At 41.5% G+C, this 24,265-nt stretch overlaps 1 protein-coding gene across 5 annotated transcripts in view; it reads right to left on the reverse strand.

The window, feature by feature from the left end:
* Positions 1-151: 151 nt before the first annotated feature.
* Dcaf8 (DDB1 and CUL4 associated factor 8) overlaps positions 152-24,265 on the reverse strand; it is a 38,504-nt gene continuing 14,390 nt past the window's right edge. For 4 of the 5 annotated variants that reach the window (XM_041643543.1, XM_041643542.1, XM_041643544.1 and 1 more), the window contains 12 exons: positions 20,598-20,674; positions 19,144-19,796; positions 18,081-18,221; positions 16,461-16,555; positions 14,438-14,548; positions 9,972-10,044; positions 9,434-9,491; positions 8,847-8,954; positions 7,409-7,539; positions 3,457-3,576; positions 2,592-2,708; positions 152-2,031 (listed from right to left, as the gene is read on the reverse strand). In XM_041643543.1, coding sequence (XP_041499477.1) covers positions 1,915-2,031; positions 2,592-2,708; positions 3,457-3,576; positions 7,409-7,539; positions 8,847-8,954; positions 9,434-9,491; positions 9,972-10,044; positions 14,438-14,548; positions 16,461-16,555; positions 18,081-18,221; positions 19,144-19,796; positions 20,598-20,646 — 1,773 coding nt within the window. In that variant the 5' untranslated portion in view covers positions 20,647-20,674 and the 3' untranslated portion in view covers positions 152-1,914. Of the gene's footprint in view, positions 2,032-2,591; positions 2,709-3,456; positions 3,577-7,408; positions 7,540-8,846; positions 8,955-9,433; positions 9,492-9,971; positions 10,045-14,437; positions 14,549-16,460; positions 16,556-18,080; positions 18,222-19,143; positions 19,797-20,597; positions 20,675-23,719; positions 23,741-24,265 lie in introns of those variants that run through there. The other variant, XM_041643545.1, reaches the window with a different exon arrangement.

The raw sequence follows: 24,265 nt of genomic DNA on the forward strand, positions 1-24,265 counted from the left end.
GCACTGGCATAAACAGGCCCATCCCACTAAAACATTTTTCTGTAGCTCAAGCATTAGAAACAGGGACTTTGGCAGAATCAAGCATTTATACTGGAAGGAACCAAAGTTCTCTGTCACAAATAGATGGACCACATACCACACAAAGCAGTAGTCGAGGGGGGAAAAGCTTTACTGAGAGAAAATACAACAAATTCCAGAGTGCATGGTTTTAAGCCCACCTCATACTCCCGCTAGCAGTGAGGACATGAGAGTACTAGCTTCCTCCACTCCCTGCCTCAGGAAGTACAGTACTGGATCTGGTCTGAGCTGCTAGGAAAGGGGCAGGAGGCTCTTTCCCCCTTCATCCTGGCCCAGTTTGGTCAAATTGAACCGACCCATGATACAGGATTCCTGATTGAACCTTGTGAAAACTAGGGGCAAAGAAATAGCAGCAAAAGCATTTAGGGCAAGAATTCAACAGGGACTTTAACACTCAATGGCCAATGGTTAAGACGGGTGTCTACACCCCAGTCACCAGAATAACCTTCCAATTACTGGCTTGTCCCTCAATTCACAGGAAGTTTTCCCTTCATCTTTCCATTAAGAAGGGAGCTGGTATGGAGTTGAATGGCTTAAAGAATCAAGCAGCTAAAGGCCAGGGGTCGAGTGTGCTTTCTGTCATCCACAGATCCAGGGTAAGGCCTATAGCAGTGGTGCCCTCGGAAGTCACACTTCGGCCCATGTTTTAAAGACAGGCCAGCCTCCAATGAGAGGAGCAATCTTGGGATCCCTTACAAGACTTAAGGGAATTAGGAGACCTGAGGCAAGGTTGAGAGGAATTTGTTTTTTCATACCGCTGCACCAAGGCAGAGAAGGGCACAGCTAAATTTTCTTGCATTTTTGAGCCTTGTAAGAACTAAAGGTAAGCCCCAGGCTCTGACAGCCATATATAAATGGAAACTGGCCGCATGTGTCCCCTCTATATCATCACTCTCGCTCATTCTTCCTTTAAGTCCCTTTATTGCATTGTATTCATAGAGAATATATAGGTATTTAAACTTTTGACAATAATTTTAACTTGATACATCCAAGTTTAACTTGCTTTTTAATATATTTATAGATATAAAATTAGGCCTCTAACAGTGATAGGGACAGGGAAATTGCTGCCACTGAACAATTCAAAACAAAACAGAGGTAACTCTTCCTGTTTTTTTCCACCTCATGCCCCCACCCCACTTCTCCACAAACTCCATCACAGACCCCCATTTAGAGGGTGCTGGGATGAAGATGACAAAATGGAGGATACCTAGTCAAGTGTACACACTGTGATAAGTACAGAGAATAAGTACAGTGGAAAGGGAAGAAAAGAGTACTGGGATAGTTAGGGACGTTTAAAGATTTCCCAGAAAAAAGAAAAAAATAAAACAGTCCTGGGATGTGTTTGCTCAGGGGCAAAAAACAATGGAACTGTTCAGACTTCTTTAAAAAAAAAAAAAAAAAAAGGAGGGGGGAAAAAAAGTGAAAAACCTAAACCAAAGAGAGTGGCATTCCTACCCTCTTCTCTGGCCCCTTGGTACTGACCAGCCAGTCCTTCCCCCACCCCCCACAAAAGAAACAAGGGAGGTTAAAGAAAAATAAGCCCCATTTCCTATCCAAGCCAGTTTAACAAAAGGCTTTGTTTCTCTCCCCTAAACAAAGGCTTCAGGGAGAGGCCTGTTTCTGTTGAGTCCTTTGCACCTTTCCATGGAAGCTCATACCGGCCGTCTCTCACTCCTAGGGGCTCTCTGCTGGCTCACTCTCCTGTGGTCTGTCCTTCTCAGATATCTTAAAGTCCAAAGTGCATTTCTGATGAATATAAGGGCCTGGGATTGAAAAAGACTTGCCCAGGCAGGATCGGGTTGGCAGCCCCAGCCCATCCCTCCTAAGTTTGGGGCCTCAGGATGGCATGCACTGCACCCGGTCAGGGCCCTCCTCCTCGTCCGATGTGTCTGAGGAGCTGGGAGACTCATCAGAGTCCGCATCTGTGGCCCCAACCCCAGGTTCTCGCCAGCGCTGTAGGATGGGAAATCCTTGTTAGTAATGTCCCCTGGATCAAAGACAAGACCTTAGATCTAGAATTTTTTTTTTTTTAAATTAAATAACCTAGTGCGACCTGTTACTCCCAATCGTCCTAGGTTGGCCTCCCCAGTAGCTACTACTGTGCCTGGCTCAGAATTTTTCTTAAAAGGCCAGACTGTAAATATTTGTGGGCATATGGTCTCTTTTCAGCTCTGCCTCTGTAACATGAAAGCAGCCACAGATAGTAGAGAGAACAAGTAGGGCTGCGTTTTCAATAAAGCTTCATTGTCTGAACCCTGCTCTAGACCTCTTTTAGCATGAAGTTAACACAGGTCACCCAGAGCAATCATTTCTTCTCTACCCCTCCCACCCATAAGCCTCTGCATATAAGGTGCTAGTTGGTCTAATAGGGATAAAAGGCCAGTGGATGAGACACCCAACTGAGACCATGCCATTCCTCTTTAATATAGTAAGGAAGTGTGCTTAGGCTTCTTCAAAGGAACATAATCCTTGGGAACTCACTTCCAACTAATACTGACCCGATGAAGGCTTACCCGATGATGACGTCTCTGTCTCAGGTGATGCATAAGAAACCAAAGCATGTGACTATCAAACAAGTCAGTGTGATGTAAGCTATCTTCATCCCGTTCTCGCTTGTTCTTCTTTATCACCTGGAACCCAAAAGAGTTAGGAGAAGGGATAATAATTAATAGAAACCCAGGCTTGATTAACAAGACTGGCGCTGCTGTTTGCATGACTATAACCCAGCACTGGAAGGTGGAGATAGGAGGATCAAATTCAAGACCAAGCCTGAGCTACTCATTAAAAGCTTGTCTCTGGCGGTGATGGCGTGCACCTTTAATCCCAGCACTTGGGAGACAGGCAGATCTCTGTGAGTTCAAGGACAGCCTGGTCTACAGAGCTAGCTCCAAGACAGGCTCCAAAGCTACAGAGAAACTCTGTCTCAAAAAACCAAAAAAAAAAAAAAAAAAAAAGCTTGTCTCTGAAAACCAAGGGGCTAGCTAGATTGTAGCTCAGTGGTAGTGCATGTGCAAGACTGAGTACGATCCCCAGCACTGTAGGGGAGGGGATGGGGTGGGATAAGCAGACTGTGTCTTTAATTCCAATAAAACATTCCTTCTGATACCATTAAGCTAATGTAGCCCTAGATTCGGAAAGGATGTCGAAGGCCAGTCACTGGCAAGGCTGGACATTCTACCATAAAACAGTTTTTTCCTATGGATGCTTCCTACCTACTATCTAGAAGCACTTCAGAGCTGTTCTCTGGCTCAGGACTGTCTCCACAGAGGCAGTGAGAGGAAGCAGAAGAGCTGTTAGAGAATGACTTTAAAGAACTGTTCTTCCTGTGACAGTTACACATTTGTTTCTACAAATGAATGCCTTCAGCCATTCACTTACGTCCTTTAACCCTGTCAGCTCAGTGGACGCTTCAGCTGTGGGTGCCCAGATCTTCACATCATGGTCCAGGCCACTGGTTGCCAAGACAGGTAGGTGAGGATGGGGCTCAAGACAGTTTACCTGGTTTGGGAGGAAAGAAAGCAGTGGCTCAAGGAGTACACAGGAGCAGAGTGTGAAAACTACAGCAGCCTGAGCTAAATAGTTGCCATGACCTGGCCTGAAAGAGGCCCACCTACCTACCTGAGCCTAGACCAAATAGCTCGGATACAAAATCAGCCTGCCTATCATTTCCGATATACAGATGAGGGGAGGCCACATCCCCAGACAGAGCCCCAGGAGCAAGTGAATGAAGGGCCATGCATATTGCAGCTTCACAAGGTAACTGAGATACAGTGCATAACCTCACTCACACCACAGTCTAAAGCTCCAACTTTCCCAAGGCTGAGGGGAAGGAAAAAAAAAAAAAAATCAATGGCTTTCATCAAGTAACAATTATGAAAAAAAAAACAAACAACCCTGTACTTCCAGAGAAAATGGAGAACAATTATATCCACTTGGGACTGTTTACTAAGTGGAGAATGGGGAGGCTAAGGAGGATGAACTAAAGGGACAGGGTAAGGGAGGTTTGGGACTGTTTAAGAGCACTATAGTGCTCACAGAAGGCAACATCCTGCTATCTGCCCTACGGCCATAGTAAACTCACTACAGGGAAGGACAATGTAGCCCATGCAGTTTCACCACTGAATCAATTTCAGTCACCCCCATTCACTGAACAGAAGAAAAACAGTGGATGGCAGACATTGGGTTTCAGACAGTTTCCTTTTGTCTAAAATCATCCATGCCCTCTGCTGTCTGACTTGCAAACATGAGCTTCCTTAACCAGGCAGGGCAAGGCGGGGCAGAGCAGTTCCCATCCGCACCGGAAGAGCCAGTCCCAGATCTAGCTGCTAAAGCATTTTTAGGCTTCTAGTCAGATGAGGAACAGATAGGAAAAGCACCCCGCCTTGCTTCTGCTCTATAGTCCAAGAAAATAAACCCCTGGCAAAAGTCTCTTCTGGTTCTCTCTGGACCAAGCTTGGCTGCTGTTATCTGCACACTCGGACCACAGCTAAGGAAAAGGAAAGGCAGGCATAGAGACTCGGATGACTTCATTTTCTGAGTTTACAAGTAAGACACTCTCAGAAGGCCAAATCTAAGTCTCAGCCTAAGAGTAAAAGAGAAAGCCTGGTTCTCTTCTGCTCTGATTTCACATGAAGGCTTACTGCAGTTGTTTAGGCTGTGTAGTCTGTAGCCCAAGGATGCACTAGAGAACAAACTCCAGTATGAAAATGTTAGCAACGGATACTCACAACTTACACATGCAGACCTGACCTCATTCATCCATTTCTTCATGAAGTCTTGCTCAAGACCTGTACTCTTGAGCTTCCAACAAGCGGAGAAAATAAGAGCATAAAGGAACAGTTCCTTGGGTGGAACTTAGCCTAAGGACAAAGCCAATGGCAAGAGGACAAGAGAATAAATCACATACAGTGCCTCAATTGGAGCCTGCAGGGGAAGCTGACAGAGAGCTTCTGAGCCGGGGACCTGGTCACCTCACCAGACCTGTTTAGATTCCAGGGCTTACTTACCCTGTCAAATGCTCTAGCCGAGACTCTGGCTTTAGAGGACTGGGCTGGAGGGGGTGGGGGGGTGCAGGGAATGGGATAAAGCATCACGTGCTCTTTGGGGAGTAAGGAGTTGTTCCTTGACATCATTTCCCACTCTTGTCCCTTGTGAACGTGAATGGGAACAAAGGATCCCAAAACAAGAATTAGGAGACCTGGGCAAGGTGAGCAATATAGTCTAAGATCCCTCTGATGCTAACATTCTACTTAATGATATAGAGAATGCTTCTTCTACTCCTAGGCTGGAATCTGGTGACCTCCAATGCTGAAAGATTATAACAAAAAAACAAAACTATCTCAGAGGAAACCAGTAATGATGTGGAAGTGTCATATATCAATCTGTCGATTTCATTGGTTAATAAAGAAACTGCTTGGCCTGATAGGTTAGAACATAGGGGGGTGGAGTAAACAGAACAGAATGCTGGGAAGAAGGGAAGTGAGGCATGACGTGATGAAGCAAGCCGCCAGGTCAGACATGCTGAATCTTTCCCGGTAAGATTGGTGTGACACAGATTACTAAATATGGGTTAGGCAAGATGTGAGAATTAGCCATTAAGAGGCCAGAACTAATGGGCCAAGCAGTGTTTAAAAGAATACAGTTTCTGTGTAATTATTTTGGGGCATAAGCTAGCCAGGCAGCAGGGAGCCGGGTGGCGGGAACACAGCCCGCAGCTCCTTTCTACACAGTAAGAACCACACGAACCATTTGGCTTACATAAAGGCAAGAACAAGTAAAGAAACTTGAAGTGGCAGCCACTACATCTCTCAGAATCATAAAAACTCTGGCCTGGGGCTCACCCAACCCAAAAAGATCTCTTCCCCCGGGCACTAGATTAATCAACAAACCCTGGTACTGGCTAAGCTGAAAGCAAATCAGCCAGTAGAATGCTTCTGGAGAAACAAGTGCTGGCTATAAGAGGGCATTCATCCCTGCATCTTTCTGGAAGAGAATGCAAGACAATAATTTTTGATCAAGAAAGAATTTACAGGTCCTTTTTGACTTACTGTGTGCCCACTGCAGACTTTTTATTAAGATTCCAGTGTTTGAACTTGTTAACTACAGGTGACAAGAGGAGGGACCTTTGAAGGAAAGGAAACACAGGCAGAGAAGACACACCTTGAACTTAAGAGATTCCTCTCAATACGTTCAGGCTACAGAAGCTTATATATATATATATAAAATACATATGAGAGATATATGTGTTAGGATCAAAATATTTAGAAGAAACCAGAATTAAATAGGAAATAGCCTCATAAAACAGAAGAAAACTGCAGGAAGGAATGGGATCCTGACACCAAAGGACATTTTAAGCTCTACCACCGCTCTCTGGTAAGCTTTATCAAGCCATAGATGGACGCTGAAGTTCCCCACAGCGTAGAAGAAAAGGATGAGAGCCCAAGCAGTTCTGTCATTCCTTACAAGATGTATGTAGCCAAAGCATCTTGGGTAACTAATTAGTAAAGTATAATCTTTCAAACTCTTTCCTTTCTTCAGTGGCTCAAAACCTTGTTGTAGAAAGCTATTTAATTCTTTCCTAATGCTGGATCTTAAAAAAGGAAGAAAAATGGTAAACTAAAAAAATCATAAGAGCTGAATGACCATTTTTCACTCTTTTAACTTTAATTTCTCTATTCTTTCTTGAGTCATTAACAAAGAGAATGCTTGCAAAACACAAAGGACAACCAGATGAGCACATTACCTAGCAGGCTGTTCACTCTCCTTTCTACCTATGCAGATACATTATGTGTATTTGCGTCCATTTGACAGTAAGAATACATTTAATTACATTTAATATTGAATACCATGTAATATAAGTTACAAATCATAGCTACTTCCCTGAATGTTCAAAAAAAAATATCTTCTAAAAAAATAAAAGAAAAATAAATGTGCTTTTAACTTTTCTCTGCCAATCCAGGAGTCAGCCAAGGACATTGCTTGGCTTACTTGCAGCCAAGGCAGTAGACATCTCGTTTTGACATTATAGAGGAAGGTCTGTCCTAAACTAATGTTTTCTTTTTTTGGAAAAAGCCCATGCTTAAGGTTTGTTCAGGCTATAAATTCTTCCTAAAACCCTTCTTTTTAATCAACTATAACCTTTTAAGGGAAGAAGGAATAGAAGAAAGTATTCCATCAAAATCTCAGCACCCTTAAGGTATAATACCTTTAATTTAACTGTATGGAATGCTAGAACATGGTACCATATATTGAAAATTCAGTGGTCCACTGTAAAAACCTACCTTACTGACCTAAGGATCTAGGGCCAGCCACTCCAGCACGTCATACTCACCACACCTCCCTTGTCTCCCTCCATGAACTGAATGATCTGGCAAGAGGACTTCTCCCAGAGGAAGATGTGCCCGCAGTCACTACCGCTCACCACAAACTCACTCTTGGGGCCATAGAAATTGACGCCTTTTACTGAAAGGATAAATGAGGGAAGAAACCACATAAGGGCTGGCACCGGGCCTGTATTTATTTACCTCACCGAGAATTTAGTAATTCACAAACTGTGTCAGCTAAATGCCAAATAATTCTTTTCATTTCTACAAAACCAATCAAGAGAGTATGTGAGTGATAGATAATTATAATAAGAATTGCACCAGTCCCAGAGACTATTTATAGTTTCCCAAAGAGTTCTACTGTCCCTGGGCAACACTCTATTTAATTATACTGTATCAAGTACAGGCCCTATCTGTCCCAACCTGATTCATTTCAGCTCTGTCTGTCCACTCTTTGGCCCTAGGATTATTCTTGGCCTATATTTTATTGGTACTCAGCCAGTGTTTCTTATGTCATCAGTTGATCTGAGGCTGACTAAGGTAGGTGGCACAGTCACCTAGAAGAAGCATCTGATTATGTTCACTACCAGAATTCAGTAAAAGGTCTCAAATCTTTAAAATTTGTATAAGACAGGAGTCCAACTATTAGAACCAGTTCCATATACCAGTCACAATACTGACACTTTTCCTTTTACTTGCCCACATAATGAAATCCAAACACATAACTCTGCCCCTCTTTCCTTCTTACCAGCCAAGAGAAAAAGTAAAAGTTACTACTGTCTCCAAATCAGATGATGACACATAGCTGAGGGGAGTGGAACCAACAAAGTGCCATAATTCTCTACCTCCTTACATCAGAACCAGTTAGGACACTAAAACTCCAATGCTCCAGCTGCACCCAGCACCAATTAAATTCAATGAGTATGTCTCTGTGTGGTGGTGGGGCATAGGCATCAGTGCTCTCTTCCTAAAGACTGAGGTGAGTGCACTGAGCACCAATGTTTGGGAACCACAGACAGAACTAAAACGCCAAACTTCACTGCAAACCTAGTCTAGATATCACTACTATTGCCCTACTTTGCTTTATTCAAAAGAAACATTCCCTGCTCTCCCTCTAAAGATACTATCCTGCACACACTTGTGTTAATTCAGTACTACAGCTTTCCCTGACTTCAAAAAGGACCTCTGTGATTATATTACAGTATCTGCAATCACAGAAAGTAAGGTCTAGCTTCATGCTTAAACCAACTGGAGGCAATATCACCTCAGGCAAGATGCTAATGAGCCCTCCCCCGAATCACACTTTCTGAAAAAAGAAAATTCCAGCCCAACTAGGCATAACCTCACACTACCCAAAATGACACATGCAGCCTACTCCTTCGGGAATAAGATTAACAGGTTTTTCAGTGTGACTTGGGTCACAGAAACAGAAAAAGGCAGACTCACCTGTAGCATTATTTCTATGACCTTTATATCTCTTAATATATTGGGCCCCATCACTGTGAGAAGAGTTGAAAAGGTAAATGTCTTCATCATTGTAACTAGCCAGGAGCTCTGCCAAGAACAAGAACACAGCAGTGAAGGCAAAGGCTGAAAAATGCAGAGACCAGGAGATTCAGGGGGTGAGGGTGTTTAGGATGGGGCTTCTTGCTGGTAGTGCATCCTCTTAGCATCAAGACACGACTCCCATCTTACTTAGTTTGCAGCGACATAGGGTCTATTGATGAACACAGTACCAGCCCAGGGGTAGTAGAAGCAGGAGATCACACCCTCTAATTTATTAAGGAATCAAAGGCATTAGAATTTGCTTAGGCTAGTAGCCTAGGCTTCATGACGAGCCTGAGAAATGTCATCTGAAGCATTTCCAAGGGTCACTGCTGTATCCTCCCACTCCATGCTCACCATCAGTATTACTCCCAGATGTCCACGCGGAGCTACAGTGCATGGTGAACAAGGAAGGCATATGCCTCACTAGCTCAGCAGCTCCCTAGACAGGAGGCATGCCAGCCAAGGGGTAGGCCCTGCTCACGTACCTGTGCCGTCGTGGCTGTACACAAGACAGGTGATGTTTGCTTTGGACTCACTGTTCACCTGCAATAAGGAGCAGATACTGACTGATGCCCCCACCCCACCCCATTTGTTATATCAACTTCAGGAACAGACAGGCTTTTTAAAAAACTCCTCTGTATCTTTCCTCAGAGACAAACAAAAAGTAAATAGAAAGAGGCAGTCGGAGGGGCGAGAGAGTGAGTGAAGTATCTAACTGAGGAAATATGTCCACCTCAAGAAGTAGTCTTAGGCCCTGTCTTGGTTCTCTTTTGAGTGCTAGCATTTCAGATGTATTATCTCATTAGGCCACCATGCTGGTGCCAATCTCCATTTTGTTGTTGACAACACTGAGGCTAAAAAAAATTGAACCGGGTACCTAAAATCATAAGACTTGTGAGAAAACCAGGATTAAAATCTGTCTGACTTCAAACTCCAAACTCTTCGCATTATGCCAGTAAGTTTAGAGGCAGCACAGAATGAAGTCAAAAAAGTCAGAAGCCACTAGTCCTTCAGGAATCTTACCAAGTGATGAGGACAGAATTTCTTTAGTACTCCATTATTCTCATTCTCGTCAATTTTCCTCTGGTCATAAATCCTTTAATGAAAGAAGCAGGCAAAATGTCAAAACTTACAAAGTGATCCCTTGCAGGGCTGAAAACAAGGCTCTTGTTTCCTAGTCAAGCTTCTTCCTTCTCTTTCTTCTCTCTTTAGGAAAAGTGTCCCCTCTGCAATCCAGTTCTAAATTTAGCCTTATCCAGATGGCTTTCATTAAGCAGCAATCTTCAGGTGCATCTATTTGGAATGGTCTCTCTCAAGTTTCATGTCACCTACTGTTTATTTTAGTGGTGGTATCTTACCTTGGGTGTCATCCTTTGTCGAACACCATTCACATCCTTTACAGCAGGGTTCCTCACTGTTCTGGAGCTCACCAATTATACTAGAGCTGCTGGCCAGCAAGCCCCATGGATACACTGGGATTCCACATTCAATAGACTGAACTATCCATCTGCCAAGCCCCATTTATGGTTTATTTTTACTGAAGCAATTAGTATACACACTTTTTATACATATGCTACTTATCCCAAAGCATTTATTATTCATGGGCAGAGGCCATTTTATGTAAGTAGATCTTAAGTCCATTAAAAAAATATTTTTATTTAAGTGTATGAGTGATCTGCCTGCATGTATGTATACGTATCTCATGTATGAGTGCAGTGCTGCAGAGGCCAGGAATAGGGTCCCAGACCCCAGAGAACTGGAGTTACAGATGGTTGTGAGCTGTCATGTGAGTAGAAGAAACTGAACCCAGATCCTCTGAAAGAACATCAAGTGTTCGTAACTGCTGAGCCATCTTTCCATCCCTCCTTCCTTAAACTTTCATTTGGCTAGACTCTCTCTTACAGGCCACAAAAACTATCCCCAAATCACCAAACTCCTGAAGTTACCTGTAGTCAACTATTCAAAATGTTAAATGAATAAGTCCAGAAAAAAACCCAATTTACTAGTTTTAATAAAAATTTCTTTACAGTATTTCTATAACATTCTACTTTACTATTAGTCATTACTGCTAATCAATCACTGTGCCTAATTCATGAATCATCATAGATATATGAGAAACAAAACGCAGTACTTCTAGGGTTTACTACTATCCAGAGGTTCAAAGCTATCACCATGGTATGCATTCTTTATAGATTAGGGGAAATTACTGTACTTTTTTTTTTTTTTTTTTTTTGGTTTTTCGAGACAGGGTTTCTCTGTGGTTTTGGAGCCTGTCCTGGAACTAGCTCTTGTAGACCAGGCTGGTCTCGAACTCACAGAGATTCGCCTGCCTCTGCCTCCCGAGTACTGGGATTAAAGGCGTGCGCCACCACCGCCAGGCTACTGTACTTCCTTTTGATAAGGAAAATCTATTAGCATTTTTTAACTACCACTATAGTTCCCTATATCTGGAAATCTATTTTAAATCTGTGTCTCTTACTCTGAGTTCCAGACTTAACATCTGTAATATCTACTTACCAATCAGATTCTAATAATATGTTGTCCAAAAGCAAACTCATTTTCCTTCCAAAACTCTTTCTAAACCTGTCCCTAGCCCTCAATCTGTTTGTGACACTATCCTTAATACAGATGACCAAGCCACATACAGGTCTCTCACACTTAAAACTTTTGGTTAGTTCTTTGATAATTTCATACATGTATTTGATGTGTGTGTGTGTGTGTGTGTGTTTTAAAAAACCCATGTTCATCCCCCCATTCCTCCCCAGTCTTTTCTCTCTTCTATAGTTTACTTCTTGTCAGTTCCTCTCCCTGGGTATACAGTTTTGGTTATATCTGCTTTTCCTACTTCCTGCCATCATACTTTGTTTATTTTGATTTCCTTCTGATTTTCCTGCTCATGTCGTCATCAGAATTTTATACAAAATTTTAAGTTCCCATTCAAATCTCCTGAGTAATTTTTGAGCACTTTACAGGAAACAAAAGCTCAAACATCTGCAGATCTCTCTGAATTGAATTCCAGGCCAGCCTGGTCTACAGAACTACCAGGACAGCTATCACTGTTAGCTCTGTTTCACAGAGAAGCTCTGTTGTGAAAAACCAAAACCAAACAAACAAACAAACAAAAAACAATAAAACTTCTTAGTTTTTCCTCAAGACCCTACACATATACCTTTCACAACCCTAAAATTCAGTAATAATTATATGAAGCCTTAAGGTTGAGTAGGCTATCTCTCTTTGTACACTGAGAAGAGGATACTATCAGAGACCTCAGTGCTAAAAGGACCTCTACTCATGGAGAGCAGTGTGGCCCATAGTCTGCATGTGCTCCTGACAGGTATACAAGCTCCCATCTGCGAAGACATGGGGTGCACAAGGGGACTGAAAACACTGACACAGATAAAAGATCTGAGTATTTTATTCCTGTTTGCTAAAATAATTCTCAGTCCAATTTTAGCCTTGGGAGATTACAAGCTGTAGAATAGGGTACTGGAACTTTATTAAGATCTTCAGAGTAGTCAATACATCCAACTCACCCATTCCTCTTTAAAAGTTTTGGTCCTAGTGGTTATATTCTCCGTAAGAGTCTTTTCAAGCAATCTATTTCTCCAAGAAAAAAAAATCCCAACCAGAGGTTCAGAGACGCTTCAAGCTTAACCCAGAAAGCTCCAACGATAGCCTTTTTATTATTAACAGCATAGGAAACAGGAAGCTGGAGAGATGGGCCAGCAGCTAAGAGCACTAGCTGTTCTTGCAGGACACAGGTTCAATTCCCAGCACCCACATGGTGGCTCACAACCACCCACAACTCCACTCCTAGGGGATCCAAAGCCCTTTTCTAGCCTCTGTGGGCACCAGGCACACCATAATGTACACACAAAATAAATACATAAAATACTGCTATATATTTAAAGACTACAAGTAAAAGAAACAAATTTTGAAAAGAGTAACAAATTATCCTGAACTCTTGAACAAAGTCATATATTTTCTGAAAACTTATAAGTAATTTCTTTCTTTCTTTCTTTTTTTGTTTTGTTTTTTGAGACAAGGTTTCTCTGCAGCTTTGGTTCCTGCCCTGGAACTAGCTCTTGTAGACCAGGCTGGCCTCGAACTCACAGAGATCTGCCTGCCTCTGCCTCCCGAGTGCTGGGATTAAAGGCGTGCGCCACCACCGCCCAGCTAAGTAATTTCAAAATAGTTTTAAAAATGTGCTCTCATTTCAAAAGAAGATGTCACTTTTCAACTACCAGTAGAATAGAAAAACAAAGCACCATTTTTCTAATTATGCTCTCCCTCCGTTTTCAAACTGAAAACCCCACAGAAATGTAGTTAAAATATAGCAGCTTGCAAGCTAGAGAATACGGGTCAGGAGGAAAACAACTGGTACAATGGGGACTGAAAGAATGTTGTCTGTTTTCCCTTAGGATGTGTTTCAAAAGCCAGTGTTAAAAACAGATGTTCATTGTAACAAAGATATTACTACAGATAAAGAAAAATGGTCCAGGACAACCGAAACAAAAATCCTCAGTTACAGAGTGTTCCCGAGACAATTTTTTTTTTCTAAATCTAACCAGTGCTCCAAACTGCTAATGAAGAGCTGTTAAGATGATTACCCAGGTAAACACACTTGCTGCTCAATGATGCAAGCCTCACAATCTGAGTTTGATTCCCGAACAAGAGTTAAGAACAAAATGACTCCACAAAGGTGTCCTGTGACTTCTAATGCATGCTAACGTGCACTATGGCATACACCCCTCATAAATACATCACTCTCACAGATAATACTAAAATTAAATTTTAAAATTATTTGAAAAAGCCAGGGAGTGGTGGTTGCAGCACACACCTTTAATCCTAGCACTCAGGAGGCAGAGGCAGGTAGATCTCTGTGAGGTTGAGGCCAGCCTGATCTACAGAGTAAGTTCCAAGGCAGGCTCCAAAGCTACACAGAGAAACCCTGTCTCAAAAAACAAAACAAAACAAAAAAACAATGAAAAGATTGCTGTTAAACAATGTTAAAAATAGTGGCACATATGGGTTTTATGTCTGAGCCACTATGTGGGACAAATTTATCAATCTTTAAAACGTGATAATCTCGGGGCTGAAAAGATGGCATAGTGGTTAAGAGGATTAGTTCCAATTCTCAGCACCCACATGGTGCCCAACAACTATCTCTAACTCCAATCCCAGAAGATCCGACCTCCTTCTCTGACTTCCTCAGGCACCACTCATGAACATGGTACCCACAAGCAGACAAAATACAAATAAAATATATTAATTTTAAAATATAATAATCTCCATAATATGAAATTCCTCAGATTGTTGTCATAAGGAACAGAATGTCTCAGGTAAAGCATTTCCAAAAGGGTAAAAAGTTCAACAGGGTAGTTAATGAATTCCTACAATTTGCTAACTTAGCATTGAGTAATATCTGGCAATATACAATGTACCATAAGTCTCAAACTCTGAAAGAGCCAAAGGACCAACAAACTCACCTTACAAACTGGTCTCGTCCACCTACTGCAAACTGGTGGGTATTGGCAGGGTTCACATAGATTGTATACAGCCCCACTTTTTTCTCCTTCTCTTTTGTCACCACCAGTTTCCTTCAGAGAATAGAAAAGGCGACAGTTACAGCGTCCAAAAGACCCAGATGGAGCTCAGCCTGGTCGCTCAGATCTGTCATCCCAGCACTCAAGAAATTAACTGCCTGAATTCAGGGCCAGCATAGTTAGTGACTTCCAGGTTAACCTGGGCTACTGTGCCCTCTTTCCCTAACAAAACCCCAAAACTAAAAGACTCAAGGTGGTCATGAAAAGTGAAAAATCAGGAAAGTAAATGAAGATGTGATTAAGAAATCAAATTCTAATCTGTACCAAAAAAAGTTGTTTTTGTTTTGTTTTATTCTGTTCTAAATAACAAAATAAGAAAATGCACTACGCTATTTTGAAGACTGGGGGAAAACATGAAGTAATTTTCTAGTGTCTGAGGAGAATATTTGGAAATCATCAAGTAATTAAACCAGAGTCATAAAAATATACTGCCTGCTTTCCTCCATGATGGAGTAAGGGAAGAGAAAGTACAACAAGAAAGCAAAGAAGGCTGCCATCATGGCATGGCTGTAAGTCCAGCATTCAGAAGACAGAGGCAAGAAGATGAGAAGCTAATGTCATCCTCTGCCATTTATGGAACTGATAGTCTTGTTTTTACAAAGGAAGAAATAGAAGGAAGACTATGAGGGAAAGGAAGATGCTTTATGGAGTGAGGGAAGAATCTAGATGATGATGATCAAACTATATTACATGTACTTGAACCTGCAATAATGAATCCATCATTCTGTAAAATAGATGAAATAATAAAAAATAAGCTGGGGATAAAGAGATGGCTCAGTGGTTAAGAGCACTGTCTGTCCTTCCTTCAAGAGGACCTCAGTTTATTTACTTGCAACCATGTGGTGGCCTACCACTTTCTGTAACTCCAGTGTTTGGGGATCCAATGTCCTTTCTGGCCTCTCCAGGCACTGCACTTATGAGGTAAGCAAGAGATATATGCAGGCAATATCCATACATATAAAATAATAAATTAAAAAAATTAAACACAAGCTAAAAGCTTGATACATGATACAAAACACCTGGAGATACAGGGAGTGCTGGAAGAATCATAGCAACAGGAAGCTAAACCGCCTGGAGGTCAAAGTCTATCTCCCAATTTTTAGAAAAATAAAAAAATAAAAAAAATTCCCTGGAACCTGGCTTCAGGTTTGGAGAGATGTGTCCGTTAGTGAAGTGTGTGCTGTGCTGAGCTAAAGCTCTAACAAGAAAGGCTGGATATGAAGATGTACCCCTCTAATCCTAGTGCTGGAGAGGCAGACAAGTGGTCATCCCCAAAGCTTGCTGACCAGGTAGATTTGTGAATAGAGAACAGAAGATTACCAAATTATTAAAGTCTACACATAAAAAATGAGCACCTCTGAAAAATAAAGGTAGCTTAGGCAATTCATACTAAAAAACAGACATGGAGGTAAGAATCTCTCCAAAACCTGAAGCTATCTCTTATCATACACAAACTTAAAGGTACTACTGTGGTTTGTGCTCCTAAGAGTTCAACATTACCATGAAGTAAGGAACCTTTTCAAGGCCAAGGAATAGAATTCTGCAAAGAAAATGTGACCACAAGCTAGAAAGATGGCTCGGAAGTTAAGAGTACATATTGCTTTTGCAGAGGACCCGAGTTTGATTCCCAGCATCTATGTTGAACATCTGTACTCATGTGTACATACCCGCCCCCACAGATACACAGAAGATATCATTACTTCTAGGCCTTTTGGTTAAGATCAAGTATAAAACAAACCTGTGTAGCTTTGACTTTCCTGGAACTCACTCTGTAGACAAGGCTGACCTTGAACTCACAGAGATCCACCTGCCTCTTCCTCTTGAGTGCTGGGATTAAAGGCATGCACACCACCACCTGGTTAAAACTAATACAAATCTTTAAAAAAGGTATTACGGCTAAACTTACGAAGCTGGTCTGTCTTGTCTCAGATCAATGGTGAAGACAACAGCATCTTCACCAGCAGACAGGAACGTACAGGGAGAGTCTGGTTCTAGGGCCAACTGAAGGAGATAAAGGGAAAGGATGTGGTTTCTAAATATTGAGAGGGAATCTTGTTCACTGACTTACCTTTAAGAAGGGAAGCAATTAAAATGTTTTAGCAGGCCAGACATGGTAGGTACATACCTTTAATACCAATTTGGGAGTTTGAGGCGAGATCTGTGTGGTCTACGTAGTGAAACCATGTCTCAAAAAAAAAAGTCTTAGCAAGTAAAATGTGTACTTTTTTGTTTGTTTTTATAAAACCCTAACAAGGGAAGAAGGGGATTAGAGAGATGACTTAATGGTTAAGAGCACTGGCTATTCTTCCAGAGGCCCTTAGTTCAATTCTTAGCAATCACATGGTGGCTCACAACCAACTGTAATATACGCAGGCAGAACACTGTATACATAATAAATCTTCTAAAAAATCCTAAGAAGGGAAATAATTTAAGCTTCACTCACTCTTCTGGGTGAGTTAATAGTCCACTTATTCTATACAGGTAATTTTCTATTTTAACCAAATCACAATGAACATGAACAGAGACAGCAAAGAAAACATCATTCAGCCAGGTGGTGGTGGCATACACCTTTTAATCTCGCACTTGGAAGGCAGAGGCAAGCTGATTTTAGTAAGTTCGAGGCTAGCCTGGTCTACAAATTGAATTCCAGGACAACCAGAACTGTTAAACAGAGAAACTCAAAAAACAAAAACTTCATTATAAAATAAAGTTCAGTTCAGGCATGTAGACAATAATATTAGAAACTTCTTTCTTACCTGTATCTTAACTCTAAAAATTAGTTACTTAGTGGGTGGGAACTAGACTTAAAAATTAAAGTGAGGAGAGAAAAAAAATCAAAGAAGTATTTTTCATATTTCTCAAGCCTTCTGGGCTCCAACTTTTCTTAGGTTTTGTAAGAGAATATCATCCTTTGCATGGCATGAAAAACAAACAAACAAACATAATATCTACCCTGAGGCTGGGAAGCTCAGTGCCTCCCTAGCTGCCACCATGACTATCCACTGTATAGTCACAGCTTTAAATAAAGTTGTCAATAACATGGCTATTATAGGCTAGTTGTGAGCAGGAAAATCGGGAATCAGAAGACTCAACCACTAGCACCTGGGACCCATTAAACTTCAGAAGACACAGGAACTCAAGGGTCTCTGAAGTAACTACTCTCTGCTTGGGGCTAGGTTTGTTTATTTTGAGGTTCTCAAGACAGTCTGACTCTGTAGCCTAGGCTAGCTCTAAACCCATAGCAATGTTGCCTCAGCTTTCCAAGTACTAGGATTACAGCTATAAACCACCGCACCCAGCCAGGGGGATAATCAACCAAACTTTGTCAGTATGTGAGCTGAAGGAAGGTCTTTCAAATACTTGGGTTTTTCGGGAACTTTAGGACAACTGTTTTACTCCCTTAACAAACCTAGGGGCTGAATGAGGTAAGGCAGGTGAAGACAACAGAGGAAACACAAGGGAAAACACTGGTTTAGAGATCCATGGAGGTCTGGGTTCACAGTCTTAGGAACAAAGGCTTACTGACCTTATGAGATGCTCCCTTGTGCTGGGCCACACGCTTTGTGTTCTTGCAGCACTGTGTAGCAGACAGTTCTGCCACACGGACCTGCCCATCCCGGGCACACATTGCCAGGGTGGAATCACCACTGTTAGGAAGAAACTTGGCCTAGAGTATTAAGAATGAAAAAGGGACACATAAGTAAATTTAAGAGAAAAATGTGTTAATGACCCCTTGTCACCTTTCCTTGTACAGCTGTATGTTCCTTTCCTACTCTTTGTACAGACAGCTAAGCTCAAATCCTTCCAGCAGTAAAAGGAATAGAAAGGAAGTCACTTTGACATAAAAGTGTATTCTGGAAGGTTCTAGAAGGGTGAATGCTACATGATTAAACACTAGTAAACTGCAATTATGCCTTAAAGAAGAAAAAGCAAAAAATAAACAAGGACAAATCTTCATCTACCTAACAAACATATATTTGCCACAAAGGGAAAAGAACCTGGAAGGAAGAAAAGGGTATGCTTGTGGACGGGTGGCAGTACCATATGGACAATGGGATTAAGATGTAGTATCTCCATAAAATAAACATTAGGGAAAACTGATCAAATGCAAGTAAACAACAGCCATAAATTTAAGTGCTTATTTCTCCTTGCTTTCTTTTTCTTGAGTACTGGAGAAAGAACTCTTGGCAAATGCTCTACCACTGAACTACACTCCATGTCCATGCACTCTTTGTGCTCATGTGTTACAAGCCCTATTTCATAGATATAGAAACTCAAAGTGCAAGTTAAATAACTATCCAAATTTACATAGGGCTAGGATCTGAAAACTAAGCAGTTTGGCTCAGGATCCTGTGCACTGTCTTACACTGCCGTGTATTGATATACCTATATACCTTTATGATAAACCTATGAGTTTCAAGTATCCTATCCGTAATGGGATAGGATAATGTTTCCTTATGTGCCATGGTCTCTCAGTATATCATTATGAAGTCCTAATACCTAATTCCAATCACAACTTGCTACAAGCTTCTGCCCTTAGCAGCAACTTAGTCTACCTTCCCACTTGATTTTCTCAAGTTGTTAATTACCTGGAAGACATTACTTTTGTGGCCACTCTCAAAGTCCAGTACTGGTTGCCGCCGCACCCAATCCCATACCACCACCTTCAGGTCATCACTGCCACTGGCCAGCCAGGTGCCACGCTGGTTAAAGTGCAAGGTATTGACACAACCAGTATGGCCCTCAAGCCCATGCTGTAGGCGGAAACGCTGCACAAACACTCTTGCCCCACAAGCCTCATACACGAAGCGGGAACTTGAACCCAGCTCCCGCTCCCGAAGGGCAGGAAGGGCTTGCCAGCGAGGTCGGGGCAAAGCTGTTGTCTCTGAGGATACCCAGTCTTCCAGGGCTCGCTCATCATCTGATGAGTCCTGATCACGACTGGCCCGTTTGCGCTGTACACGGTGCCGAGGCTGTTCTTCTTCCTCCTCTTCAGAGTGGTCATGAACTCGGTTCTCATCATTGATGGAATAATGGCCAGTGTCCTCCATGCTGTCAGAGTCCTTGTCTTCACCTGAGCTCTCTGTGTCTGTACCTCGACTTTCTGTGCTGGTGCGGTTGGGGCCACCATCATCCCCAGTCAAGCTCAAACTGAGGTCTGAGGCCTCTACTTCAATACCTGAGGATGTTTCCCTCCCCTCTTCAGCTCCAGACATCTCTTCTGGACTGCTAGACAGGCTTCCTGGACATTAATGGATATACACAAAGAAAAAATATGGAAAAATAATTAGGACAGCAAAGACTTTCCACGTTGGTTTAAGAAACTATTACCCTGAAGACCAAGAAACAAATTTCAATAAATGTGTCTCTTTCCAAATGGTCATAAAGAATAATTTCTAGCCAGGCAAGGTGATATATGCTTGTAATCCAAAGTCATCTTCAGCAAGTTTTAAGGCTCCTCTGACTAATGTCTCAAAAAAGTGGAATGGTGGAACTTTTGTGATGAAATCTTGATATGTTTTATTATTTATTTAGGTTTTTCAAGACAGTATTTCTTTGTATAGCTCTGAAATTTGATTTGTAGACCAGGCTGGCTGTGGACTCACAGAGAATTGTCTGTCTCTGCTTCCCAAGTGTTGAGATTAAAGGTGTGTGCCGCCACCGCCCGGCTGTTTTTTTTTTTTGTTTGTTTGTTTGTTTTTTTTTTTTAAGATTTATTTATGGGCTGGAGAGATGGCTCAGTGGTTAAGAGCATTGCCTGCTCTTCCGATGGTCCTGAGTTCAATTTCCAGCAACCACATGGTGGCTCACAACCATCTGTAATGAGATCTGGTGCCCTCTTCTGGCCTGCAGGCATACACACAGACAGAATATTGTATACATAATAAATATTTTTAAAAAAAAGATTGCTATGTGCTTTCTCATACTCAACACACTAAGGGTTCCTTGGTTCCACTAAAATTCAGGTCTCCACTAACCCTTAGGGAAGGAGGGAGACCCCACCTGATAGTAAAGAGAGTGTGACCTTTTTGCCGTCCCTTACCATTAGCTAAATCTGTTCTGCCATCTGTGCTGCTCCCTTTGCTGGACATCTTGAAAATGATATTTGCTGTATCCAGCCTGGATTGGGGAAGAAGGAAACAAAATAATTAGAAAAGCCCCTGGGAAAGACAATAAAATAGACAAGGACACTTAACAATTCATAGGTTTTACCATTTTCATAAGAATTAATCTTTTGTTAATATTAACTACTCCCAACCCCAAACTTCCCTGAACATAATTCCATAGAGAGACATACTGGGAAGGAGGTCAACTACCAACTCTTTGCCATCTTTCTTGAGTAGCTGATAGTGGTTTTTTGTCTAGATGGGAAAAAGGGATCTGAGATAAAATTTGAAACAGTAGGCGCATATCTAATAATAAGCTGCTAGCTAAGAACTTTAACACAAAAAGGATACCTTCAACACTTCCCTCTGAGCAAGAATTCCCCACTGTAAGTAACACACGCTTCCACAAATTCTGTGAAGCTTCTGTTTTCACAAAACGAATACATGAGACAAGATTCTGAATCTCATTTCACACAAATAGACAGAAGAAATCAAGTTCTTGCAACGCAACCTAATCTTTGGTCACTCAGATGTCAAGCCTGTATTATAAGCAAAAACACATAAGACTATAAGCAGAGGTTGAGCGATGGTGGTGCACACCTTTGATCCCAGCACTTGGGAGGCAGAGGCAGGCAGATCTCTGAGTGCCAGACTGGCCATACAAAGGTATGTAAAAGAGATTTCCCACTAAAACATCTTAGCTCATTTTAACATAGTGGCTAACATTACTTCAGCTAATTCTCCTAATTTTCAAACTTACCTCTGTAGCAAAACCCTACGTAGAACTAGGGAATGTATCTTATTTCTCTACTGTGCTGTAACAATCCCACCCCTCTCCAGGGCCTTACTGCCACCCCCAGCAAATTCCAAAGAGCAAAGAATAATATTATTCAGGCTGGAGTTTTGTTTAGCCCTTTCAGTGTCTTGAACAAAAGGCAGTGGTAAAAAACAGGGTATGATTATGAGCTAAGACCGAGTACCCAGGCACCATCCTCCAGTCTTTCAACAGCCCTTTATTCCCCTAACAATTATCCTAGAAGTCCATCCTTATCCTCACCCTCTACTTCTCTCCTTTACAGAAACCTATACTGTTTCATAAAAATTGCCCTCTGCAGAGACAGCTGCCCAAAGAATGCTTGTAGCAGGCCACAATGAAGAAGTTAAAATATACAAAAACAAACAAAAACCAGGACTGCGTCTGAGAACATCTAGAAGAGCAGTGATGAAAGACACAAGATGTGAACAGCTGTATACAAGCTATTTCCAGAGCAGATTACTTTCTTAACAGCTGAGAACCACCACAACTGGCATCTTTTCCCTCCTTAAATGACGTGTATGTCATTTTAAACAAAGATTTTTGTGTGAGATTTTTTGCTTGTATGCATGCATGCATACATGCATGTATGTATGTAGCTATGTGTATCACATATGTGCCTGAGAAGGTCAGATGATGGTGTTGGGTTCCCTGAAACTGGAGTTATAGTTTGTGAGCCACCATGCAGGTGCTGAGAAACGAACCTAGGTCTTCCCAAGTCAAGTAAGTGCTCTTAACCTCTGAGCCACCTTTCCCGTCCCATTTGGATGAATTTTGGTAAAACATTTCCCACACAGTACTTGGCTTTGTTTCTCAATAGTCACTATTGATATTCTTTAGCACCTCAGTAACCTCCCCAACCCTGAATCTATAGGTTTAAAATTAATTAAGTTACTGTAAAAGTCCTATGAAACAAGGAACGTTATTTCATTACTGGTCATAAAACAGATCACTGTATCACGGTAAATTAGGAGTAGCAGAGATATTCTTCCACTTCTAGAATTAAACCGTCTACCATGTCACATTCCTACTCCACTATTATCCATTTCAAGAAGATAAAAACAGCAGCTCCTGAAAACCTTTCTCTTAACTAAATAGCATCCTCTCCAAGAGGTTGGGAATGTATGAACTTGTCGAACTGCTCTAGAAAAGGCTTACCCAGCCTCTGTGACCTGCTCTGAGAGGCAGGGAAAGGGGAGCCACAATATTCATTTCATATCCAGAGTTTACAGGATAGTCTTTTGGGAGAGAAAATGACCTAAGGTTCTTCCAAAAAAGGATCTTCTTTTTGAGATAAAGTTGACAGACCTTATTATTAAATTCAGAAGTGTAAAACCCTGTGAATGCTTATGCAAACCACAGCAGATAGTATCTAAAGATTAAATTTTAACAAAATCAGTTCCAGACTAAAAAGTAGAAATTCAAGATCCCAGCGAATGAGTGAAGCCATTAACAGACTGTACACTGTATATGATGAGCTCATGATTCTTGCTTTTTCCATCTATAAAATCACAGACAGAAAGCTGGACAGGGTAGCACATGCTTGTAATCCCAGGACTTGAGAGGTGAAGATAGATCTATGAGTTCAGGGTTACTTATCCTTAGCAAATTCTAGCTGTTGGTACTGTGGGCTACATGAGACACTGGCCTCAAAAAGACAAAAAAGACTGAGGTCCCTAGTTTAAGTTTCAAATGCCCCCAAATTGTGACTCTCTTTGAGAATTCAAATTTTAGAGCATTTCAGATGTTCCTATATTTATAAGCAAACATTCCAAATCTCTTCTGAAAGTACAGTTTGTTTAATGGAGTGCTTGGCCAGCACGCACGAGGCCCTGGGCTCAATGCCCAATACTGCAACAACAACTACGAATGTGACAAACTGAAACATAAAATAATTCTGGTCCTGAGCAGTTTAAAAAAGGGATAGTCAACCTGTAGCTATTCAAAAAGAGTTACACATTAGTAGAATCTTACATTAAAACCTGTGCAGATGGACTGGAGAGATGGCTCAGAGCTTAAGAGCACTGGCTGTTCTTTCAGAAGACCCAGGTTCAATTCCCCAATATCCACATGGCAGCTCGTAATCATCTGTTCTAAGGAACAGGATGCCCTCTTCTGGTCTTTAGAAGCACCAAGCACACATGTGCTGCATAGGCAGGAACACCCATACACATAATAATAAAATAAAATAATTTTTAAAAATATAAAATAGGGCTAGCAAGATAGCTCAGTAATGTACCTGACCTTGCACCAAGCCTGCGAATCTGAGTTTGAACCTTGGGACTCCCATGGTGGAAGGAAAACGGGCTCCAAATTGTTCTCAGATCTTCACACATGTACCGTGGCACACACACAAAATAAGAAAAATGTAATAATTTTTAAAAGGTATTTAATTTTTTTCTAGAATATATGCCAAACAAGTATTCAACATTCTTTATCTATACACCACTGGATCATCTTATATATCCTTTAATTAGACTAAAAATTTCCCATTTTGGGAAACTACTACTCTATAAAATCAAGAAATTATAGATTGAAGAGATATTTAGTGGGTAAAGAAAGTGCTTGCGACACACAAGTGTTAAGGATGAGTTCAAATCCTCAGGTGCCACAAAAAAAGCAAGATATGGTAAGCTCACATCTGTTACGTCAGTGTTCCTAGGAAAGATGGGAGCTAGAGAAAAGAGAATTAGTTGTATTTAATTTCAAGAAACTTGCAGTCGAGTTAGTATGGTATACTCAGGCGCAAGCAAAGACCCTACCACAAACAAGGTGGAAAGTGAGGACAGC

The sequence above is a fragment of the Microtus oregoni genome, unplaced genomic scaffold, assembly GCF_018167655.1.
Source record: "Microtus oregoni isolate MIOR12 unplaced genomic scaffold, Mior012 000086F_ref0000336, whole genome shotgun sequence".
NCBI lineage: Eukaryota > Metazoa > Chordata > Mammalia > Rodentia > Cricetidae > Microtus > Microtus oregoni.